This window comes from Zonotrichia albicollis, chromosome 3 (assembly GCF_047830755.1).
Source record: "Zonotrichia albicollis isolate bZonAlb1 chromosome 3, bZonAlb1.hap1, whole genome shotgun sequence".
Classification (NCBI taxonomy): Eukaryota; Metazoa; Chordata; class Aves; order Passeriformes; family Passerellidae; genus Zonotrichia; species Zonotrichia albicollis.
In genome coordinates, this window is record NC_133821.1 from 69,966,178 (window position 1) to 69,988,787 (window position 22,610).

General features: G+C 45.7%; 1 protein-coding gene and 1 long non-coding RNA gene across 2 annotated transcripts in view; one reads left to right on the forward strand and one right to left on the reverse strand.

The window, feature by feature from the left end:
- Positions 1-3,832: 3,832 nt before the first annotated feature.
- Positions 3,833-22,407, reverse strand: LOC113460079 (uncharacterized). The gene is made up of 3 exons (XR_003381771.2): positions 21,725-22,407; positions 9,334-9,467; positions 3,833-3,958 (listed from the first exon to the last, which is right to left on the reverse strand). It is a non-coding gene; the product is annotated as an uncharacterized LOC113460079 (long non-coding RNA).
- MOXD1 (monooxygenase DBH like 1) overlaps positions 21,003-22,610 on the forward strand; it is a 50,175-nt gene continuing 48,567 nt past the window's right edge. The window contains exon 1 of the mRNA XM_074537801.1: positions 21,003-21,730. Coding sequence (XP_074393902.1) covers positions 21,452-21,730 — 279 coding nt within the window. The 5' untranslated portion in view covers positions 21,003-21,451. The remainder of the gene's footprint in view (positions 21,731-22,610) is intronic.

Below are 22,610 nucleotides of genomic sequence, written 5' to 3' on the forward strand. Positions count from 1 at the left end.
CCACCTTTACTCATGAAAGCTGCTGGAGCTCACTGTAGCTGCCAAGTTTGATCTTAGAAGGAAGGACTCCAAGACCCACAGGGAATTCCTCAGCAACAGCTTCAGCTGCTCCCAAGTCCTGCAGGCTGGATGGACCTTTATCTAAAGAAGGTAAGCAGGGACAAGGAGAGGATGTTTTCCCCTCTACAGGAGAACATCAGCCAGCAAACTGGGGAGGGGGTAGATAAATACACTCCTTGCCATCTGCACCATGTTTGCTGCCTTCCATCCACCTCCTCTCCCCCCTCCTCTCTCCCCTCATAGACACAGATGTTCTCAATGCAAAGGAAACTGGAACCCCAAAATCGGGTCCTTCATATCTTGTCTTCAAGAACTTCTCTGCCACGATATTACTGAAATAGGGAGATGCCTCATTGCCTAATACGCTGTTCTCCAACAGCTTTTCTTCAATTAGATAAAGAATTACTATTGTCTTGGAGATTAGCCACTGTGTTGTCAGGAAGAACTAGGCTAAAGAAGTTTAGGGGATCAGAAATGCTTATTAAAAAGTAGATTTGTACTGTCTTTGTAAGATGAGAAAAACAAATTGAGGCTTTCTTATCGTGTATCAGCCATAGTTTTGATATCTTCAGCAAATAATTATTTAAAATAATCCAAGAACTTCAAATAGAAAAGCGAAGTAGACCATTTTTCTCTGATTTGTATTGTTTCTGTTAGTTTACAAAGTAGTCTGTAAAGTCCCAAGCAGGGACTGCAAGGCTTGAAGCTCTAGGGGAGGGGAGATGTCTGCAGCACAGAGCCACTGTTGTTCGTCTGCCCCACAGTGGCATCCCTGGATAAAGGGCAATCGGGCACCTGAGTGGCCACACAACAGAACAGGGCATCATTAATTTCAATTATCTCAGGTCCAAGGAGAAGTAAACAAAGCTGGGGGAGAAGAATGTATTCACAAGGAAAGTCAATTCAGCAGCTGTCCTGAAAATCAGCTCTGTCTGTTTGGGGCAGGGGGAGGCCATAGCCCACAGGCTCATTTGCTAAGGCCAGGTATACTCACTCTCCTACCAGCTGAGGGGGAGGAGAGGTTTGGGGTGTTTGAGGAGTTTTGGCTCAGTTGTAAAGGAGGCTGCTCTCATGTCTTAGAAGGGGTCATAAATCATCAAAGACCCTCAGACTCATTCCTGAGGCCTTCCACCAGAGGTCTGTTAACTGCTGGGGAGGAGGTGCTTGGGCATTCCTGCATACACCTGAACATATAATAATCCATTAAACTCCATGTTTCCTGGGGCCCCCACTGGGAGCAGGGTGAAGAGGAGCAACAGAATGCCACTGGATCTGTGGGGGTGGGGTGTCTCTTCCTACTTAATCTGTTTCTCACCCTCTCTTCTCCTCTATTTCTCTATCTCTCTCCACCTGATATTTACTGTTAAATAAAATCCGTACTATTGACTTTGGCACATGTCTCATCTGCACTTTGGTTCGGGCAGAGGAATCTCTCTAATAAGCATAATTAGATCTTTGTGTCAATTCACCCAAACAGGAAGTAATTTTTTAAAATAACAACACTGCGTGACTTTTCCGGATCTTGCCTTTTGTACTGGCAACTTTTCCTCTGCTGCCCTGGCAGCCTGTACAGGCAGAACCAACTCTGCTTTAAGGCAGTGCTCACCCCACTGTGATGACTCTCTGCAAATAAGGTCAGTTAGGCTGGCTACATGATTGCTGTACAAGTCAGTAGTTCTAGGCTGGGAACAAACATTTTGTTCACTCAGTGTCAAAGGCATTCAGTGATGGAGCAATTTGACATCATCAATTCAGAAACTTCCATGAACTTCTCAACCAGTTATAGCCTTGATCTTATCACTCTCCTCACAGTAAAGATAAAAATTCAGATCGTTTATTCTAGCAGATACTGGAGTGAGATTTTTTTGTTATTTAATCCCTGCAGTCCTAATTTTATGATGGAACTGCACCTGAAAAAAGGCAAGTGTCCAGTGAGCCAAGCATTTCCTTGCAAGACAACCCTCCTGTCATCTCCTCTCCCCACCCCCAGTCCCAAATTTACTTCTGAACATTGCCAGGACCACAGAAGTTTGACTTCAAGTTTCTTTCCCCTTGGACATAAGATATCCATAAACACTCTAGTTAAATTTTAGGTAGAAATTATTTCTCAAAAAAAAAAAAAGAAAATTGTGAAGTTTATGATTCATCCATTTGCAAACACAGCTCTACCAGAAAAAAGAAAAAAAAGTCTAAAGGGATATTTTGCAAGTCATGCACATAGACTAGAAGAGTTCTGAAAACCCAGAAATGTTACAAAGAGACCACAAGACTAAATGAAAGTAAGAAAAATATTTGAGAGGAGAGGACAGGATGAGGAGGGGAGACAGAAAAGGATCTTTCTATAGCTCGTGCTACAGAGAAGGGCAGAAACAAATGTAACAACTGTAGGTCTGAGAAACTGGAGGTGACTGTGGAGGGTTGTACTGAATAACACTATGCAACATTGTTCTGGGCAATAAATGGTGGCTGACTGTACAGATGTCTCAAATTTTGGAAATTACTCTTCTATGAATAGTCTTCTGAAACTGGCCTTCTCTACAGCCAGAAAAACCGTCTTTGCCGTTGTTGTTTTATGGCTTTGGGAGGGGAAAAACAGAAGCTGTTCTGCATGTTGTATTTCATTTGATTCCTGAGAATTCAGTAGTTTGGTGGAGTCATTTTGGCTATGACTCTAGGGAAGTGGTCAATTCCGTGAACTTTTATTGACTTGCCAGTTACTTTCTTGTTTTCTGAGAGGGCTACATTTGGAGTAAAAATGCAAAGAGGGCTGGAGCCCTCCAGGACACGTTAGGAAGGGCTGCAAAAGGATTAAGAAGACCAAAGTAGTGGCATTATAGTAATATAAAGAAATTGAGATATAGAGCCATAATTCAGTTTGGCTATGCATGAATTGTTATGAGACAAATGTACGTCAGTCTCAAAAACTTAAACACTTTACAAGTCAGATATTTTATTAAATCATATTTAAAATTTCAAGAAGGCATAAATATGTTTGGCTTGATAACATCCTTGAGGTTGCAAAGTCAGAGGGTGTTGTATTTTAATTACTTTTTGTTCGTCATTACTTTTATGTCTCATCTCTTCTGCCAGGAAGGTGCTGTTGAAATATGAGAAGTCCCCTATGAAAGTTTGTTAATTTCTGCTTTTCAACACGATTCCTTTGCACCGAAATCATATCTCCAATACTCCTGTTCCATTCTGTTGGGATGTTTCTAACAAGAACTCTGCCCCAAGCTGTGTTCTCTGCTTGTATGTAATGATTCCAATCCCCAAAGGAATGCAAGGACATGACTCTTCAAGACTGATATAATTTGAAAGGTGTGTACAAAATACTATGGCTGGTATGGAAGAGGTAGTAAAATCTTATGCTAATCTGACTTGCTGCCCTTTGATGCTAAGGACACCTTGAATATTTTCATCAGGCAACTGAACTCCTTTTCTTTTCTTTTCTTTTCTTTTCTTTTCTTTTCTTTTCTTTTCTTTTCTTTTCTTTTCTTTTCTTTTCTTTTCTTTTCTTTTCTTTTCTTTTCTTTTCTTTTCTTTTCTTTTCTTTTCTTTTCTTTTCTTTTCTTTTCTTTTCTTTTCTTTTCCTTTCCTTTCCTTTCCTTTCCTTTCCTTTCCTTTCCTTTCCTTTCTTTTCTTTTCTTTTCTTTTCTTTTCTTTTCTTTTCTTTTCTTTTCTTTTCTTTTCTTTTCTTTTCTTTTCTCTTCTCTTCTCTTCTCTTCTCTTCTCTTCTCTTCTCTTCTCTTCTCTTCTCTTCTCTTCTCAGACACAAATTTGAGCTGGTCTTCTGAAATTGTTTCGAGAGGGAGAAGGGAGGAGGTTCCTCAGCTAAGTGCTGTGTCTTTCCTCATTAGGTTTTGCCATGTAGGTACACAGAGGATCTTTTGATGAGGCCCTTAACAAAATCAGACCAAAAGCTTTTAAGGAAGGCAAAAAGTACAGCATTATCAAATACTTTACCAGGAAACCATTTGTCTGATAAAATTTCCTTTATCTGACTGATGAAGAAAAAAAGACTTATGGGGATTGTAAATCAAAATGAGAAAGGAGAATACAAATTGTTTAAAAATTGTTTAACCCAGTTCTAACACAAGCTCCTTTTAGGAGTTTCTTATTTTGTTCTTTCTACTTATGCAGGGTTGCAAAATTTTCCATGGATACTCATTACAGGATACTTCCCACTGTGCTGAGTGGTGCCTAATGACCATTAGTCATTATGGTGCTAATAGTACTGATTTGCTTTTAATGGGTGCCAAGGTAACTTGAGTGTTTATTCCGTGAAAGATGCTGTGGGCAAGGGGAGGAAGAAGACTTAACAGGATGGCACAGGACTGGGGCTAGTCTGGGCTGCTGCATGGGAATCATCTTGGATGAGAACACGTATGTGACAACTGCACCTCTGAACTGTGCTGCTTCTGAGGTAGTGTTGGGGAAAATCATTATTTTAAAAATCCAACAAACCAACAAGGCAAATCAGCAAACCCAGAGTGTCATCCTGAAACTCAGGCAACATCCTAGCAGTAGAGTCTGAGATCCTGTGGCATTCCTACTTAGGCTGGCTTCTCCCTCAAAGAAGATCAGATCAACCTGGACAAGCTCCACACTAATCACTCTACTGACAGCTTTATTTTCCACCAGATGTAAAAGTAAGGTTTGGTGACACACAGTGCAGGATCTGCCCAAGACCTGCAGATGTAACCTGGAAAACCCGAAAGACTTTTGTTTTAAATTATTAGTTCAGATGCAGGTTTTCTGGAAGAATAAACAGGTGACTGTGGATATCCCTTGAGCTAGCAGCGACGTACTTCACAGAGACAACCCTGACAAGAGGCTGTGAGCAGTAAACTAGTAATTTGCAGGGAAGTCTGGGTTTGGACTGAAACCTCACATCCTACCAGGGATAACAAGAGTATGGTGCTAAAATAACACAGATGCTCCTGAAAATGCTGAGGAGTCAGACTCTGGTCTATACTTAGCACTATGAAATTGCAGTACAGCACCCACAAACTAAAATCCATCACATGTAGACCTTCTATTTAATTGAAAACTGAGATTTTGGCTATTGCAATGTCAAGCTTGTAAGAATAGAGAGAGATGAATGAAGCTAAACAAAAACCTAAACAATTTTGATTTAAAGTCTGTGAAATGGCACTACTTACTGAAAATGACACATTGTGTATCTAGGTTGGAAAGGGGTCAACAACAGCATTGGTATCAAATGAGCCTTCTGAGGTTGTGACCACAGATGGATGTGTACTGTGACTGCCTTCTCCAGCTTCTAGAGGGTCTGGGAAAGATGCTGAATTCACTTTTTCCTTGAGGAGCTCTAAAGCACTAAAACTGCTTGAGGAGTTTCCAAAGCAGAACCAGTATGGGTCCAGATATGTGACCTCCAGAGTGTTATGCTGCCAGGAGAAAATGTTGATCTCACTAGGGTGATGTTTTTCTCCTGCTGATTGAAGAAAAAGAAAAAAGCTTATTTTCCTGATAGAGTAATGTATAAAAACATCACTTGTCTTCAAAATGCTGTATCATAAAGAAATCATGGACTGGGGAAGAACTTTCTATTTACAAGGTGCTTGTAAATCAAGCAAGGATCCCAAATGGTATCACCTGCAGAAAGTGTTGACTACAGCTCCTTCCAGAAGTCCCCACAAATAGTCTGTGGTTATTGAGTTCAGCTGGTACAGCCACATGTCCAAAGATTGCTTATATAAGTCTGAGTTTCAGGCTACACTCTCATGGGTATAGTAACAAACCTGTCATCACCAAAAACTGAAATCACATGTATTCATTCATTGGATTCGTATTGTGTGCTCCAAGCAAAGATTTGTTTAGTTATGTTTGGAATACTCCAACTTTGGTGAAGTGAGCCCTAATTTGAAAATGTTGGTGCCTAGGAATGTCAGGCAGCTGCAAATCTGCACTGCAGTGCTCATGTGGGAGCATCAGACAACTGCTTTTCTCCTGATGTTTAGAAGAAAAATCTGCAGTAGTCTGGAGTTCAACTTTCTCAAAAATTCTAGAAATCTGTCCGTCATATCAACTGTTTTTCTGTAGGACTTGCATAGTGTCTTTGAAAAAATGTCAGTGATTTGTAAAATAATATGTATTGGTAACAGTGTATCCTCAACATAGCTTTTTTTATAAAAGCCTAAGAACACAAATGTATAAATAATTCTGTTAAAGTAACTCTTAAATAACCAGACTGAGCATCAAGCTGCCTTTTCAGTGTGTGGATCCTGGCAGAGGGGACACAGCACAGCAATGCTTGTCTTCTTCCCTGGTGGCAGAGCCAGTTCTACTTTGTCTCGTTGTTTCACACTGGAAGTTCCTGCTCACCAGATTTTGTACCAAAAGTTAATACCAAGGGTCAGTCTCTTTCAGCATCACAGCCTTCAGGCTACATTTTCTATCATATACCTGTGGCTTCATTTTTTTAACACTTGATCTCCTGGTTCTGCATTTTTTTTATTCCTTCTCAAGGAATATCCCTGGATGTTATTGAACCAATGTCAATAGGTGATATTTTAGGGATTTTAATTTAATTGCTTTTTGTCATATTCCTTTCACTTTCATAATAAGAGTGCTTGTCATTCTAGGTTGTAAACTTGACAAAAACATCCATGACCATGACAAGCAACTCAAAAAATTCAAGAGTAATGTCCAGACACTTTCATGATGGCCATTTCCATGGCCATTGGATGGAAAATTCCATTTCCATGGCAATTTCCAAGATTTCTCTTGGAAATCTTACTTTAGACTCACTATCAAATCAGCAGGCAGGAATCTCATCCCTCAGCCTATGTACACTTTATATGCACATATTCATTTATAAGCTCCACATTTCAACAGAATTTTCTTTGCTTTAATACAAGCTGTCTTATGTGTGTGTAAGTGCCTGGGGGCGGGGATGGGAGTGTTTTATATGCAGGAACAAAATGTATTGCATCAGTTCAAAGTAAAAAAAGCTCATCAAAATGCTTAAAAGTTTTAGAGATGGGTATTTTTTTTTCCACCAAAAAACATCCTCCTTCTCAAAAGAAAGGTTTCTTCTCCTGTTTGCATTAGAAACTTACCACTGACTTCAGTGAAAACAGGTTTGGGTTCTATATTTTGCTGCGTCGAAAAATTCTGGAGACATTTTCCTTAGACGGAGTAACTGCGAGCTAATCTTAATTTGTGGGAAATGTTTCTGTGGTTGTCCAGAAGATGCAGAGATTTGGCACCCTCTAACTGATACATTTTTGGCTTTTGTGTGCATTTATAGGCTTGACTGGCTAAGGAGGCTGTTTGCACAGGGCGTAGAGCATGGGGATGCTGTCCCTTTCTGCAGAGCAACACATGCCCCCAAAGGCCCCAAGTTCCTCCTCCTGCTCGCCTTCTGTTTTGTGTTTGTTCTGCTAATTTTAACATTATAAACAAGAGGGGGAAACTAAACCCAAAGGCCAATTATGCTCTCTGAATCCATCTGTCCAATTGGGAAAAAAAAGTGTAGAGACTGTTCATCTAGATTTAGAATACTGGACGCCTATTGAGCTTTGTGAAGGCTGCACAGGAAGGATGCTCTTCATTTTCTTGCAAAAATCAAGTTGTTGCAAGAGAATGAAGAGCTGGCTGAAAATCTATATCCACCAGCTGCTTTCTGAACTAGATCAAGACAGAAAACAAGGCAGTGAGAGGTAGGGGCCAGGAAGTGCCTTCCTCCCCTCCGAAAGCAGCCGTGTTGGCTCCCACACAGTCAAATAAATACATAAGGTGCAGAACAGCAGTCATGGGCCTAAGCTGCTGCTTCCAAGATCAGCCACCTAACAAAGCTTTCTAACAGGAGGAATGATGATGGATCAGAGTTAATTCTACCCAAAGGGAGAAGGAGAAAGGAGAAGATAAAAAAAGAATTGCACTGATAAACATCATAATTGGAAGGCTAGACAGACACCTCTCAGGTCTGCCACAGGAAAAAGGTGATCCTGCCTATGAGTCAGGGTTTGGCTTAGGTGGTCTCAGAAAGTTAATTTCTACCTGGGAAGTGCATTACTCAGATAAAAATTTTTAATGAGTTCTGGAAATGTGAAATGCACTTAGCTTCCTGGTTTTACCTTAGTGAGAGTGCTCCCAGATATTGGTAACAGCTGAGGAGCAAACAGCAAAGATCACAGATCCATAGAATGGTTTGGGTTGGAGGGGACCTTAAAGATCATCTAGTTTCAACACCTCTGTCATGGCCAGGGATGCCTGCCACTAGATCAGTTGGCTTAAAGCCCCATCTAAACTGGCCTTCAACACTTCCAGGGATGGACATCCACCATGTCTCTGAACAACCCGTTCCAGTGCTTCAACATGCTCACAATAAAGAATTTTTTTCCTAATATGTAAATATTATACATCTAGATCTCTGTATCTAATATCTAATGCCAAAAAGCATTTAAACTATGTCCTATGTGGCAGATGGACAGACAGCTAGAATTGTAAATACCTTAACAAAGATATATATGAAGCATAAGCAACCATTTTAAAATGGTACTTTATCCTTAAAAGTACATATGTTAAAAGCTATTCCACCTCACAGAACATCAGCATCAGAGCAGATACACTCAGTGAAAAGTAAAAAACCTGAAATTAGATTTAATTCAAATGAAAGGGAATTAATTCTTCCCCACACCTGAGGAGACCTGTATAGAAATGCCATTGCTGAGGTATCCACTTGTGGGAGCTGCTATGAATCAGTGCCCAGGATTACACTGCACCTAAGTGCCTCCTCTTGCAGAGTGCTTGTAAAAGAGGGGAAAAGACAACAACCACAACCAAGGGAAATGAGAAACTCTTTGCTATAAAGCTTTCTGGCTTTTCTAGTCGGTCTAATAAAACTCTTGCCCTCCAGTTTTCTCTCCCAGGAGAAGTAAGAAGTTTTTTATGAACCTGAGTCAAGGTATTTGGAAATTTGGCAACGTCTGCAGAAACCAGCCTGCTGATGAGGAAAAGAAAGCTAAATCAGTCTGCTTTTGCCCTGAGCAGAGGGCTGGATAAATAGTCTTTTTCTAACAATGATTTTATTTTTGTCTCCTCAGGCAATTAATTTAAAACTTCAACAGACATGAGTCCAAACTCATCATAAGAATAGCTGAAAGCAAACTAGTCTTTATTTGTACTAGCTTGAGATTAACAGAAGTTTTAAAATGCAGATTGTAGGTAGCACAGCAAAGATCCAAAACTATCCTAACCTGAGCCAAAGTCAGACTGAATCAAGAAAGAAAGGTAGAAATGGCTCACCTCTGTACTCACTGGTCTCAAACTTTGCTTCCAGCTCTGGTGGTTAATGTATATCACTTCATACGAAGAATTTGCATCTCCTCAGTATGTGTAACTGAAAGCAAAGCCAACTGTGTCTTCTTCTCTAGTGCTCCCTGCAAAAGAAAAGAAAAATTCAAAACAAGGACATAAAATGCATAGAATGAGAACTAAAAATTTCTAAAAACCTTCATACAATTACTCTGTTTACAGTGATCACTTGAATTGTAGGCATTTTCCACTTTAAAATGTAAAAACAATTTTCAGGTATTTGGGAAATGGAGCAGGAGAAGGCCAAGGTGGGAATAAAGCTTAAAAAACCAATACACAATTTCTGCTACATTTACATGGCTATATTGCTATTCTCCCCAGCACATCTTTAATCAACATTAATAAAATAAGCATGGTGCTTTGTCCTTTCACTTAGTTTAGGAGGTTAAGACAACAAACAAAATTTGAAGTTTTTTTCTTTAAGATATATACTTTAAAACTTGTTTGAGAGCAGCCGGGTTATCATGTGTGCCTGAGGAAATGTATGATGCTGACAGAGGCATGGGTGGAATGTGTCCACCTTGCTCTTCTTGAAGCACTGGACTTGGATCAAGACAGAAAAGTTTTCTAACCCCTTCTACCTGTGCTGGCAGTAATGTTCCCTAGGAACCCATCCTGCTGGCTCAGCATTCCAAAGACAACATCCAGTTCAACCCAAAACCTTTCCTTCTCTAAGTTCCCTGTCCACATCGAACACAAACTGGATTGTCAGTGAAGCTGGTTTTATTCTGCATAGGCATTACCCCAATGTAAAAAGCTTCCAGCTGGATCTGCAAGATGCTTCTCTAACCCTTTTGCATTGCATTGATGTCAAAATCTGGATTCATGGAGATCAATCCAATGATAAAAATAATTACATTAAAAAGGTAAGTAAAAGGTGATTAATTTACATTTCATAGGTGAGAGCAGAATTCTTGTTGCCCTCTATTAGAAAGATGATGTAGCTATTGGCTATCTACTTTACAAAATTTTTTATAAGACTTTGCATTAATTGCTAGTATCAAATCAATGTTCAATATTCATGAATTTCCTGCATGGAAGGTAAACTGTGTAAGAGCAGCAGGCAACTAACTAAAAGCATGCCACATAGTACAGGGTACATCAGAAATAGGCTGAAACCTAACCTTTGTATGCCTTTGAGAAATCCTGCTGCCTGCAAATGAACGGGACACACAGCTCTTGCTGGACTGGTCTCTAGCAAGAACACCTCAATGCCAGGATACACCAGCAAGGATAAACCAAGTGATAGTAACTACCCATGATCAGGCCAAATCTTCATAATTAATTGACTCATTAAGGAACAGTAGAGAAGCACACACTTGAAAAACAGGATGTCATCCAGAGGGATCTGGGCAAGTTTAAGTGAGCTCAAGGGAATCTCATGTGGTTTAAGAATTCCAGGTGCAGGATGCTGTATCTGGCTTGAGGCAGCACCAGCTATCAACACAGTTTGGGGGATGAACAGACTGAGGGCTGCCCTGCTGAGAAGGACTTGGGAGTGCTGGTGGGTGAGAGGCTGGACATGACCCAGCAATGTGCACTCAGCCCAGAAATCCAGTTGTATCCTGGGCTGCAGCAGGGTGAGGGAGGGGATTCCTTCCTTCTATCTGCTCTGGTGAGACCCCACCTGGAGAGCTGCATCCAGCTCTGGGGTCCTCAGCACAAAAAGGACATCGGTCTCTTTGAGCAAGTCCAGAGCAGGCCACCAAGCTGATCCAAGAGAGGGAGAACCTCTCCTATGAGAAAAAAGCTGAGAGAATTTGGATTGTTCAGCCTAGAGAAGAGGCATCTTAGAGATAACCTAATATTGGCCTTCCAGTATCTCAAGGGAGCCTAGAAGGAAGAAGAGGAGCGACCTCTTACAAGTGACAGGACAAGGGAGAATGGCTTCAATTTGAAAGAGTAGGTTTAGATTAAGTATTAGGGGAAAATTCCTCCTCCCTGTGAGGGTGGTGAGGCACTGGAAGAGCTTGCCCAGAGAAGCTGTTGGATGCGCCATCCTTGGATGTGCTCAAGGCCAGGTTGGATGTGGCTTTGAGCAACCTGGTCTAGTGGAAGGTGGCCCTGCCCATGGCAGGGGAGTTGGAATTAGCCAATATTTAACACAGACCATTCTATGATTCTCTGACTTTTTAATCAGTACTTCAGTATATGAACCATGCCATGCAATGGTTTGAGGGAGCAATGGACAAGCTGATATTTAGTAATGTAGTAAGAGTTTTTTAAAAAGAAAAAAACTTGCTGAATCTCTCTGGGCTTGGTTAGGTGACTGCCTTCCTCCAGAAGAGGAGGTTCAGTTCAGAGAGGGTGGTAACCTGATGTCTCCCTGTGCTCCTGCCAGCAGCATCACTTATAGGCCAAGATCAGATTTAGAATGATTTAGACTGTGTTTTCTGCATATGTTTTGTCTTCTAACGGTGCAGAGAATTTCTGGTGAAGTTGCCAAAGTCTCTTAATGTGAGTTCTGGAAATTTTGCAGCCCTACCCACAAAGTGCCTCTTCTACTAGGGAAGTTTTATTGCATGAGCATTGTTCTTGGGATTATGAATAGCAGCAAGTTGAAAAAGGTTGGTTTTGTCACAGTATTTGTAGATCAAGTGTGCATCTCTGTAAAACTGTTTTGATGATTTATTTTTATTGAAAAAATATTTGCTGAAAATTGGAAAGGAATAGGACTGCTATTCCTGCACTTGTACTGGTGTGAATGTTGCCATCACAATGGGGTGAGCAGTGCTGCTGAGTGTGTGTAACGCTGGAAGACAGGAAAGCATCACCACCAGGTCTGGGTAGAAAGTTACAAGGATTTGGGAGGTACAGACTTCAGAGCTGCAGAGAAGCAGCAGACTGACCCTTGAGCTCTGCACAGACAAAATCATTCAGTCCCATAGGAGATTTCAAGAATTCAAGCATTGTTTCCATTCCAACTCTCAGTCTCCAAAATGCCAATTTTCTCTGCATAGGCAAAGTAAAGCTCAGGAGCACTCTGGTGCCAGTTCCAGAGCCATGGAACGGGAATGCCCTGGTGTCCTGGTTTAGGACAAATTAGGGGAAATCTCCAAGAGGGAGCCCCCCAGAACAAAACAAACCTCCAACCACCCCTCCCCCAACACCGGGTTCGGGAAGGAATTCCTCGGAGGAGCAAAGTGGAAAACAAAACCTATTTATTTACAAGTAACAAAAGAACACTCCCCAACACAAGAAAAGAAAAAGGGACCAGACTGTGTTGTGGAGGGCGCCGAATCTTCTCTAGCAGGCTTCGGGTGTCCTGGAGCTCGCAGGTCAGAATCCGCAGAATCCGGAGCCGGTCCAGTATCTTCAGGGGAGGGTAAGAAAGAGAGAGAGAGAACAAAAGAAAAAGGAAAAAAAAAAAAAAAACAGCGCAAAAGCAAAAAGCAAGCAAGCAAGCAAGCAAGCAAGCAGCTAGCAAAAGCCAAGCAGCCAAAGCCAAAAGCCAAAAGTGCCTGGTCACACCCCCCCCCCCCCCCTCCTCTCTTCCCCATCCCGCCACAGCCAGACTGCCGGGGGGGGGGGGTGGGGGAAAAGGCACAGCTGCCAGACATAACACACGATATTGGGATAAAGGCTGTCACCCCACGACACTCCACCCCTTATCCCATATCGTGAACATACAATAAAAAACATTCATTTCACTTACTCACACCTTTTGACACTTACGCATTCCTCTCATCTTACTTGCTCAAACCTTTGACACTTACAGTTTCCTTCTGTCTCACATTCAACAAACAATGACAGTCATATATGAGTCTCATCCCACAATCAGGTCTCCCTGGGGTACACACCGTGTTGTTCCATCTTTCTGCATTATCCACCATGTATTACCTGGTCCTTGAGCAAAGACAATCCCACGGATGGGTTTGTCTGTACTCGAGGCAGGGTTGATCCATACTGTCTTTCCCAACAAACCTCTGACATGGGCCACTGGGGCTTTATCCCCATCTACTATATTAAGGAGCTCAGACTGAGCAGGACCCGCTCGGTTGGTGGAACCTCGAGTGGTAACTAACCAGGTAGCCTTTGCCAAATGCTGCTCCCAGTTTTTTAAAGACCCCCCTCCCAATGCCTTTAAGGTGGTTTTTAACAATCCATTGTACCTTTCCACCTTCCCTGCAGCTGGTGCATGATAGGGGATATGGTATACCCACTCGATGCCATGTTCCCTAGCCCAAGTATTAATAAGATTGTTTTTAAAATGAGTTCCATTATCCGACTCAATTCTTTCGGGAGTACCGTGCCTCCAAAGGACCTGCTTCTCAAGGCCCAAGATAGTGTTACGGGCTGTAGCATGGGACACAGGGTAGGTTTCCAACCATCCTGTGGTGGCTTCTACCATGGTTAGTACATAGCGCTTGCCCTGGCGTGTCTGGGGCAGTGTGATGTAATCAATCTGCCAGGCCTCCCCGTATTTGTACTTAGACCACCGCCCCCCATACCAGAGGGGCTTCAGTCGCTTGGCCTGCTTAATGGCAGCGCACGTCTCACAGTCACGAATAACCTGAGAGATACTGTCCATGGTTAGATCCACCCCTCGGTCTCGTGCCCACTTATAGGTGGCATCTCTACCCTGGTGGCCTGAGGCATCATGGGCCCATCGTGCTAAGAATAACTCTCCCTTATGCTCCCAGTCGAGATCTATCTTCAACTCCCCTATCTTTGCAGCCTGATGTACTTGCTGGTTGTTTTGCTGCTCTTCATTAGCTCTACTTCTGGGGACATGGGCATCTACATGGCGAACCTTCACAGGTAACTTCTCTAACCGAGTAGCGATATCTTTCCACTCTTCCGCAGCCCAAATTGGTTTTCCTCTGCGCTGCCAGTTGGCCTCTTTCCATCTCTTCAGCCATCCCCATAGAGCGTTGGCTGCCATCCAAGAATCGGTATACAAATAGAGCCTTGGCCACCTCTCTCTCTCTGCAATACCTAGGGCCAGTTGAATAGCTTTGATTTCAGCAAATTGACTGGATTCACCCTCTCCTTCAGTAGCCTCTGCAACCCGTCGAGTGGGACTCCATACAGCTGCTTTCCACCTCCGTTTCATCCCTATGACACGACAAGAACCATCAGTGAATAGGGCGTAACGTGTTTCTTCTACTGGCAACTGATTGTATGGCGGAGCTTCCTCAACCCGGGTCACTGGCTCTTGCTCCTCATCTGCGACACTAAAGCTTTCACCTTCGGGCCAATTTGTAATTATTTCTAGAATCCCAGGGCGATTTAACTTCCCAATCCGAGCGCGCTGCGTAATGAGGGCAATCCACTTACTCCAAGTAGCACTGGTGGCATGGTGGGTAGAGGGAACCTTTCCTCTGAACATCCATCCCAGCACCGGTAGTCGGGGTGCCAGAAGGAGTTGTGCCTCTGTACCAATCACCTCTGAGGCGGCTTGGACTCCTTCATAGGCGGCCAAGATTTCCTTTTCTGTTGGAGTATAGTTATCTTCAGACCCCCTGTAGCTCCGACTCCAAAATCCCAATGGTCGGCCTCGGGTCTCGCCAGGTAGCTTTTGCCAAAGGCTCCAGGACAGACCATGGCTCCCGGCTGCAGAGTAGAGCACATTCTTCACATCTGGTCCTGTCCTGACTGGACCAAGGGCTACAGCATGAGCGATCTCCTGCTTGATCTGGACAAAAGCTTGCTGCTGCTCAGGGCCCCAATGGAAGTCGTTCTTCTTGCGGGTAACCAGATAAAGGGGTCTCACAATCTGACTATACTCAGGGATGTGCATCCTCCAGAAACCTATAGCACCTAAGAAAGCCTGTGTCTCCTTCTTATCAGTTGGTGGGGACATAGCAGTGATTTTGTTAATAACATCCGCAGGAATCTGACGCCGTCCATCTTGCCACTTCACCCCCAAGAACTGAATTTCTCGGGCAGGTCCCTTGACTTTGCTCTTCTTAATGGCAAATCCGGCGTCCAGGAGAATATGAATTATCTTCTCTCCTTTCTCGAACACTTCTATTGCCGTGTTCCCCCAAACAATGATATCGTCAATATATTGTAAATGTTCTGGAGCCTCACCCTCTTCTAGTGCAGCCTGGATCAGTCCATGACAGATGGTAGGACTGTGTTTCCACCCCTGGGGCAATCGGTTCCAGGTGTACTGCACTCCCCTCCATGTAAAAGCAAACTGAGGCCTGCATTCTACTGCCAGAGGGATGGAGAAAAACGCGTTAGCTATATCAATGGTCGCGTACCACTTTGCTGCCTTGGACTCCAGCTCGTACTGCAGTTCCAGTATGTCCGGTACAGCCGCACTCAGTGGTGGAGTCACTTCATTCAAGGCACGATAGTCCACAGTCAATCTCCACTCTCCGTCAGATTTTCGCACGGGCCAGATAGGGCTGTTAAAGGGTGAGTGGGTTTTACTGACCACCCCTTGGCTCTCCAGCTCTCGAATCATCTTGTGGATGGGGATCACAGCATCTCGATTCGTCCGGTACTGCCTGCGGTGCACTGTTGAGGTGGCAACTGGCACTCGCTGCTCCTCTACCTTCAAAAGTCCTACTGCAGATGGGTCCTCTGATAGTCCAGGCAAGGTATTCAATTGTTTAATACCCTCTATCTCAACTGCAGCTATTCCAAAAGCCCACCTAAATCCCTTAGGATCTTTGTAATAGCCATTCCGGAGAAAGTCTATGCCCAAAATACACGGAGCCTCTGGACCAGTCACAATTGGATGTTCCTGCCACTCCTTCCCAGTCAAGCTCACCTCAGCTTCCAACAACGTCAACTGTTGTGATCCCCCCGTCACTCCAGCAATGGAAACAGGTTCTGTCCCCACGTGTTCCGATGGCATTAAGGTACATTGTGATCCAGTGTCAACCAATGCTTCATAGTCTTGTGGCTCTGATGTGCCAGGCCATCTGATCCACACCTTCCAAAAAACCCGGTTCTCCCGTGCCTCTTCCTGGCTGGAGGCAGGGCCCCTCTAAGCCAGATTGTCCTTCTTTCCTTGGGCATATGCCTTGGAAGTTCCTTCAAGGGGATCGGACATGTCATCGTCATCGTCATACTTAACATCTCGGCTACGAGCGACCGGAGCTGCTATCTTTTTGGTTATACTTTCTCTTCTCTTCAAATCACGCACCCGTTGTGCCAAAGCAGCGGTGGGTTTTCCATCCCATCTTCTCATGTCTTCTCCAGACTCACGCAGGAAAAACCATAACTCAGCCCGTGGGATGTACCTTCTCTCCCCATCAAAGGAGCGCCGGCGTTGGACACCAGGGCTTCTAATTTGTACGGCTGAGATTTCAATAAGGTCCTCCTTAATCTCTTCCCGGAGTTTCTTATGATTCTCCTCTATTTTGTCTTCTAGTTTCTGCAGTCGGGTTTCCACTGCTGCAATTCTGGCATGAGTTGGGCCATGCACAGCATCTGCGTACGCTCGAAGCTTCTTTGCCATATCGAGCACAGTCTCATATGTATCATCTCGCTTCATTATTGCTAGGGCGGAAGCGTATTCAGGTGGCCCAAGTCGCACAAGTTTCCTCCACATTATCGGAGTGCATGGTACCAGGTCCGGATTCCTAGTTGTTGTGTCATCTGAGAAAACGAGCTCTGCGACCGCCATCTCTCTCAGGCGTTGGATCCCCTGTTCTATGGTCTTCCACCGTGTCTGCTGCATATAGAGATCATCCGTACACAGGTACCGTTCTGCTATGCTTCTTAGGACCCGTTCCCAGAGGCTGTGAGGGTTAGCCCCCCTCATCACACCTTGATCGATGGCAGGATCATGTGACAGGGATCCCAAATGCCTCACTTCAGTACCATCCAAAATCGTAACCTCCCCTGCAGCATCCCAAAGGCGGACTAACCAACTAATAATAGATTCGTCAGGTTGTCGGCTGTAATCCTTTCTTAGGCCTCTGAGGTCCTTCAGAGAAAAGGAGTCAATATTGGCTCCAGATTCTGTGCCCCTTGATGTGGCCTCTGATTTTGGTGAGGGTCCTTCTTCTGCATCATCGTCATCATCCTCCACCTTCCGATCGGTCTTTTCTTTACACTTTCCACCTCTTGTATTAGCTGCAACAGCCATGGTTTGGGGCCTATTGTCTGATTCAGCTGCTAGCCTGGAGCCTGGGATGTTAGCTGCAGCCTGGGTCACTGGGATAGTAGCTAACTTATCTCCCTGTTCCCTTTCTGCTATCTGCTGCTCCACAGTATCTAGCAGAGTACGGTAAACAAACGCCAAGGCCCAGCTCACTGCAGTAATCCTTTCTTCCTTAGTATTACCATGGCACTTCTCCCTCAAATACTTTGCCACCTCGACTGGATTCTGAATTTGATCAGATGGAAAGTCCCAGTCTATAGGATCAGAAAATTCCTTTAAAGTCTGGCCCATATATTCCCATTTCCCACTCCAGTCAAGATTTTTCCTGCTTTGTTTTACTCCTGAATCAGGAGTCTCTCTAACCCCTCTAGAAATCTCAGCTTTCATTTTATATACACTCCAGACAGTATAGACAAGGCTTAATAAATTAAATGCCAGAAAGATGGTTTCTTTCAAACTCAGGGGAAAGTCAGTATTTTCTAATAGAGATGTCAACAATTTGTAGGAGAAGAAGGAAGACAAAGGCTGAAAAGCCCCTTCCTCTTCTTCTCCCCAAACAAACTGAGTACACAGCCATGACAACAATCCATACATTCCTGAAATAAAGTCCAGCACTGTTATCCGACACATCATCACACATAAGGCCAGCACAATGATTATTCTGGTTAGTGCCCCCCGCTTACAAAAGCTACTTATTAGGGACAACATCAGAGCTATTTTGGGGTAAGGAAATAACCCTAGGGACCACAAAGGTATTAAAACTTCAAAAGCCCCTAGGGACCAGAAAAACCGGCAAGCTTCCACTCCAAATGACATTATAAATCACCAATATGCCCACAAAACAACCAAAACCAAAATATTATTGTTATAGGTTTTTTTTCCACTGTTTTTGGCCTCCGGTTTCCCGGCCAACGCACCAAAAAATTTATTGTCCTGGTTTAGGACAAATTAGGGGAAATCTCCAAGAGGGAGCCCCCCAGAACAAAACAAACCTCCAACCACCCCTCCCCCAACACCGGGTTCGGGAAGGAATTCCTCGGAGGAGCAAAGTGGAAAACAAAACCTATTTATTTACAAGTAACAAAAGAACACTCCCCAACACAAGAAAAGAAAAAGGGACCAGACTGTGTTGTGGAGGGCGCCGAATCTTCTCTAGCAGGCTTCGGGTGTCCTGGAGCTCGCAGGTCAGAATCCGCAGAATCCGGAGCCGGTCCAGTATCTTCAGGGGAGGGTAAGAAAGAGAGAGAGAGAACAAAAGAAAAAGGAAAAAAAAAAAAAAACAGCGCAAAAGCAAAAAGCAAGCAAGCAAGCAAGCAAGCAAGCAGCTAGCAAAAGCCAAGCAGCCAAAGCCAAAAGCCAAAAGTGCCTGGTCACACCCCCCCCCCCCCCTCCTCCTCTCTTCCCCATCCTGCCACAGCCAGACTGCCGGGGGGGGGGGGGTGGGGGAAAAGGCACAGCTGCCAGACATAACACACGATATTGGGATAAAGGCTGTCACCCCACGACACCTGGCCACTGGCTCTGCCAGCACAGGACTCCCATGTTGGGCTGGGTGGAACTGCCCACCCTCCATGGCCACTGCAGCGCCCCAGAAATAGCACAGCTGTTTCCTGTGAGTGTCATCACTTATACCCGACCCACTACAGCAAAACTCTGGCTTGTCGTGCCTGACATACTGAAGTGTGTCCAAGGCACTAGATGGTCCTCCTGCTTTGGCTTTTGGCAGAATGACTGGGAAGATCCCAGCCAACCACAAGTTTGTGTGCGTTGAAGTTTTCCTTCTGTGCTTGTGTGCTGTGAGAGGAGCAGGGGGCAGGACATGCAGGGGGCAGGGTCGTATGGGGGGTGTGCAGCTGTTCCTCTGACAGCATCTGCAGTGCACACCTATCTCCAGCCCTGCTTCCCTCATGGCATCTGCATCCACGCTAGTTGGGAAACCCTATTTCTGTCTGCTGTGCTGGGCAGCCCAGCATGCTGTGTAGGATAGCCCATCACCCCTCCCTGTACTGCAACATCCCATGTTGTGTACAGGCTCCTAAAATGTCATCAGCACCACCCTCACCAAACTGAGAAGTGCTGGAGTACTTCAAGTACATTTTGCACTCTTTTGTACAAATGCTTATACAATGCATGCTCTGGGAAGCACTAGCTGGACTTCAGTACCACTGCTGTGCTTTAAAGGCAGCAATTTTAAAGGCAGTACTAGATGTGTAATTCAATCATTCTTTTGAAGAGTGAGTTTGTCATCTCCATGTGATTGAAACTTTATCTAGGGATTTCTGTCATCTAAGAACATAATGCACAGTCTTATTAGAAAATGAAGAAAAAACCTGCATTTAAGAAACATTCTTCATTCCTTCATTGTCCTTGCCCTCAGAAAAGATAAATGTGCACTTTTGGAACTGTCCTAAGGATCCCTCCCTCCTTTAGCACACAATTTTAAAAAGGCTGAGTGCCCCCAGTTAGGTGCCAAGGTCACACCTTTGGCCTTGGCAGGGCCTATCACACACCTGCAATTTCTCCTTAAATTAATCCATATCCACTTGCAGGTGTTAACAATTTTGTAGAGGAGAATCTAAACACTCAGCATCTCACAATTTTCTGTTTTGTCAGTAATTTCAGTCTGTATATTTGAAGTTACTGCTGTAATTACAAGAACGGTCACACTAATCTATTCCCTCTAAAGATTGCTTTCATTTCACCAGTATTTAATTTTTTTCCCCCTCTAATTTCTTATGATGCCTTAGGTACAAGTGATTTTTGGTGCTTATCCTTTTATAAGCATTTTCTTTTCTAAAAGTTGTTTTGTACTTTGATATATCCCTCACATTACAATGGGTGGCTGTATTCTAGAAACCCTAGTGACACTTGTGAAATATTATCATGCAGAAGCCAAAAAAAGGGAAGCATTACTAATTTCCTTTATGTACTAATTTGATCGGTTTTTACTGAATTAGTATGTATTTTTGGTTGAGTACCAGGCTCTTTCTCTTTCATTTAAATGTGAAGAACACACATTGCAAATAGCATACCTTCCTTTTAAGGAAGCTCAGGGCTTTTAAGGGTCAATATGACTTCTTGTGATCCCCAACTTTCCCGTTTTGGGTGCCACGCTATTTTTTTTTTTTGGTTTTTTTTTTTTTGTTTTTTTGTTTCCGTCCAGATCTGCAGAGGGCTGGGGAGCATTCCCCCAAGAGCATCTTTCTGCTCGTTGCTCTCGCCGGCGCCGCGGCGGTGATGCTGTGAGCAGGGCAAGGGGAGGGAGGCCGCTGCTGCTGCTGCGGGAGCGCCGGGGACCGCATGGCCGGGCGGGCCGACTGGCGGAGCCGCCGGGGACGCCAGCGCGGTTTTGAGATGTGCTTTTGTAGCCGTCTCAGTGCAAACCACGCGGGGGGTCCCCGTTTTCCACTTTAAAAATCAAAAAGAACTCTCCCGACGGGGGATCTCCTGCTTAGCTCCGTCCGTCCGCCGCACCGTGCGCTCCTCGCACTGAGTGAGGAGGCGGCCGAGAGTGGAGAAGCGCTCCTTTGCCTCCAGGCTTCCTCCCGTGAATTCTTCCAGCGGAGTTAGGGTTGCCGGGAGGTCGGGGAGGTCTCCCGTCCACCGCCTTCCCTCCGCTGCCCCGGTCAGGAGGGCGGTTTTGGGTCGCTAACGCGAACTCCGAGCATCTCGGCGAGAAGCCCCCGGGCCAGCGCCCGGCAGGTGCTCCCGGCGCGGCGGGGTCCGGCCCGGCCCCGATGGGGGCGCGGGCAGCGCCGGGCCGGGCGGGGGCGAACAAAGCGCGGCCGAGGGCGTGCTGCCCCGACGGGGCCGGCGCGGAGCCGCCCGCAGCGGGGGCGGGGTGACCGGGGCACCCGGCCCCCCTTCCCCACACACACACACACGCACAGACACACAGACAGACACACAGCCCCCGCACACGCACACCGCGCCCGGACACACGCCGAGACGCACGGGCGGCCGCTGGTGCGCGGCGAGAGGATGCGGCCGCTGCGCCCCTGGGCGCTGGTGCTGGGCGGGCTCCTGTGTGCCTGGGCCGGGGCCGGGGCCGGGGCAGCGGCGCGGAGCTACCCGCACAGCGCGGTGCTGGACGGCGCGGGCGCCTACCGCCTGTTCTGGGGCCGCCGCGGCAGCGCCCTCGCCCTCCGCCTGGAGGTGCGCACCCGCGGCTACGTGGGCTTCGGGCTCTCGGCCAGCGGCGGCATGGCCTCGGCCGACATCGTGGTGGGGGGCGTGGAGAGGGGCCAGCCCTACCTGCAGGTAAGGCCCTGCTCCTTCCCCTCGGCCGCCGAGACTGGTCCTCCTTGTCCGCCCACTTTCCCCGCGCTGTCCCTCTCTCGGGACGCCCTTCTTTCCCTGCCCCTCGTTTCTTCTGCAGCCTTCTTGTCCTGCATCCCTGTACCTCTCTACTTCTTCCTTCCACCCTTCGGGTAATCCCTATTCTGCCTTCCTTTCCCCTGGAGGAGACAGTTCTTTTCGATCCTTTCCTTGCCAACCTTCCCTCTAAACTTCTGCATAGATTTCGTTGGAGGTGTCAGGTTTCTTTGCTCTTTACCCAGAAGATGTAACAGCCCTGTTCCCTCTCTTTGGGCACTCTCTCCTGCCTGCCCGCTGAGCCCAGACCCGCGGAGGGGAGGGATGGGAGGGCAGAGTCTCTCCCGGGGAGGTGCGGCACCTTTCCCTTCACCTTGCCAACAACTGGTGTAGCTTGGCCCTCCTGGTGCCGCCTGAGCTTGCTCTCTCTAATCCCACCGGCATGAGGGCAGCATCCCACCAGCTTCCAAGCCTGCTGACGTCCCCTTCTGCTGGCGCACAGCCGGTGCTGCTCCTGTTCTTGGTGTTCCTCCTCTCCTCCCCTGGAAGTGTTTTGAGCCAGATGTTGGAAAGGACTTGCAGAGTAACCACTGGGAGGACTCCTGGTACATGTCCTTAGTCTGGCATAGCAATCTCAGAAGTGCCCAACTCTATTGACATAATTTCCTTGGGATGTTTCTGTAGTAGTCTGGATATTGTCAAGGCTACGTCTGGGAACAGGAGTGTGGAACAGAGGCCTTGCGGGTGCTTACAGCAAGTCATCCCCTCCAAGAGGCACTGGAGGCTGGTGGAGCAGGAGCCATGAGAGGGGAGGGGACCCACACCT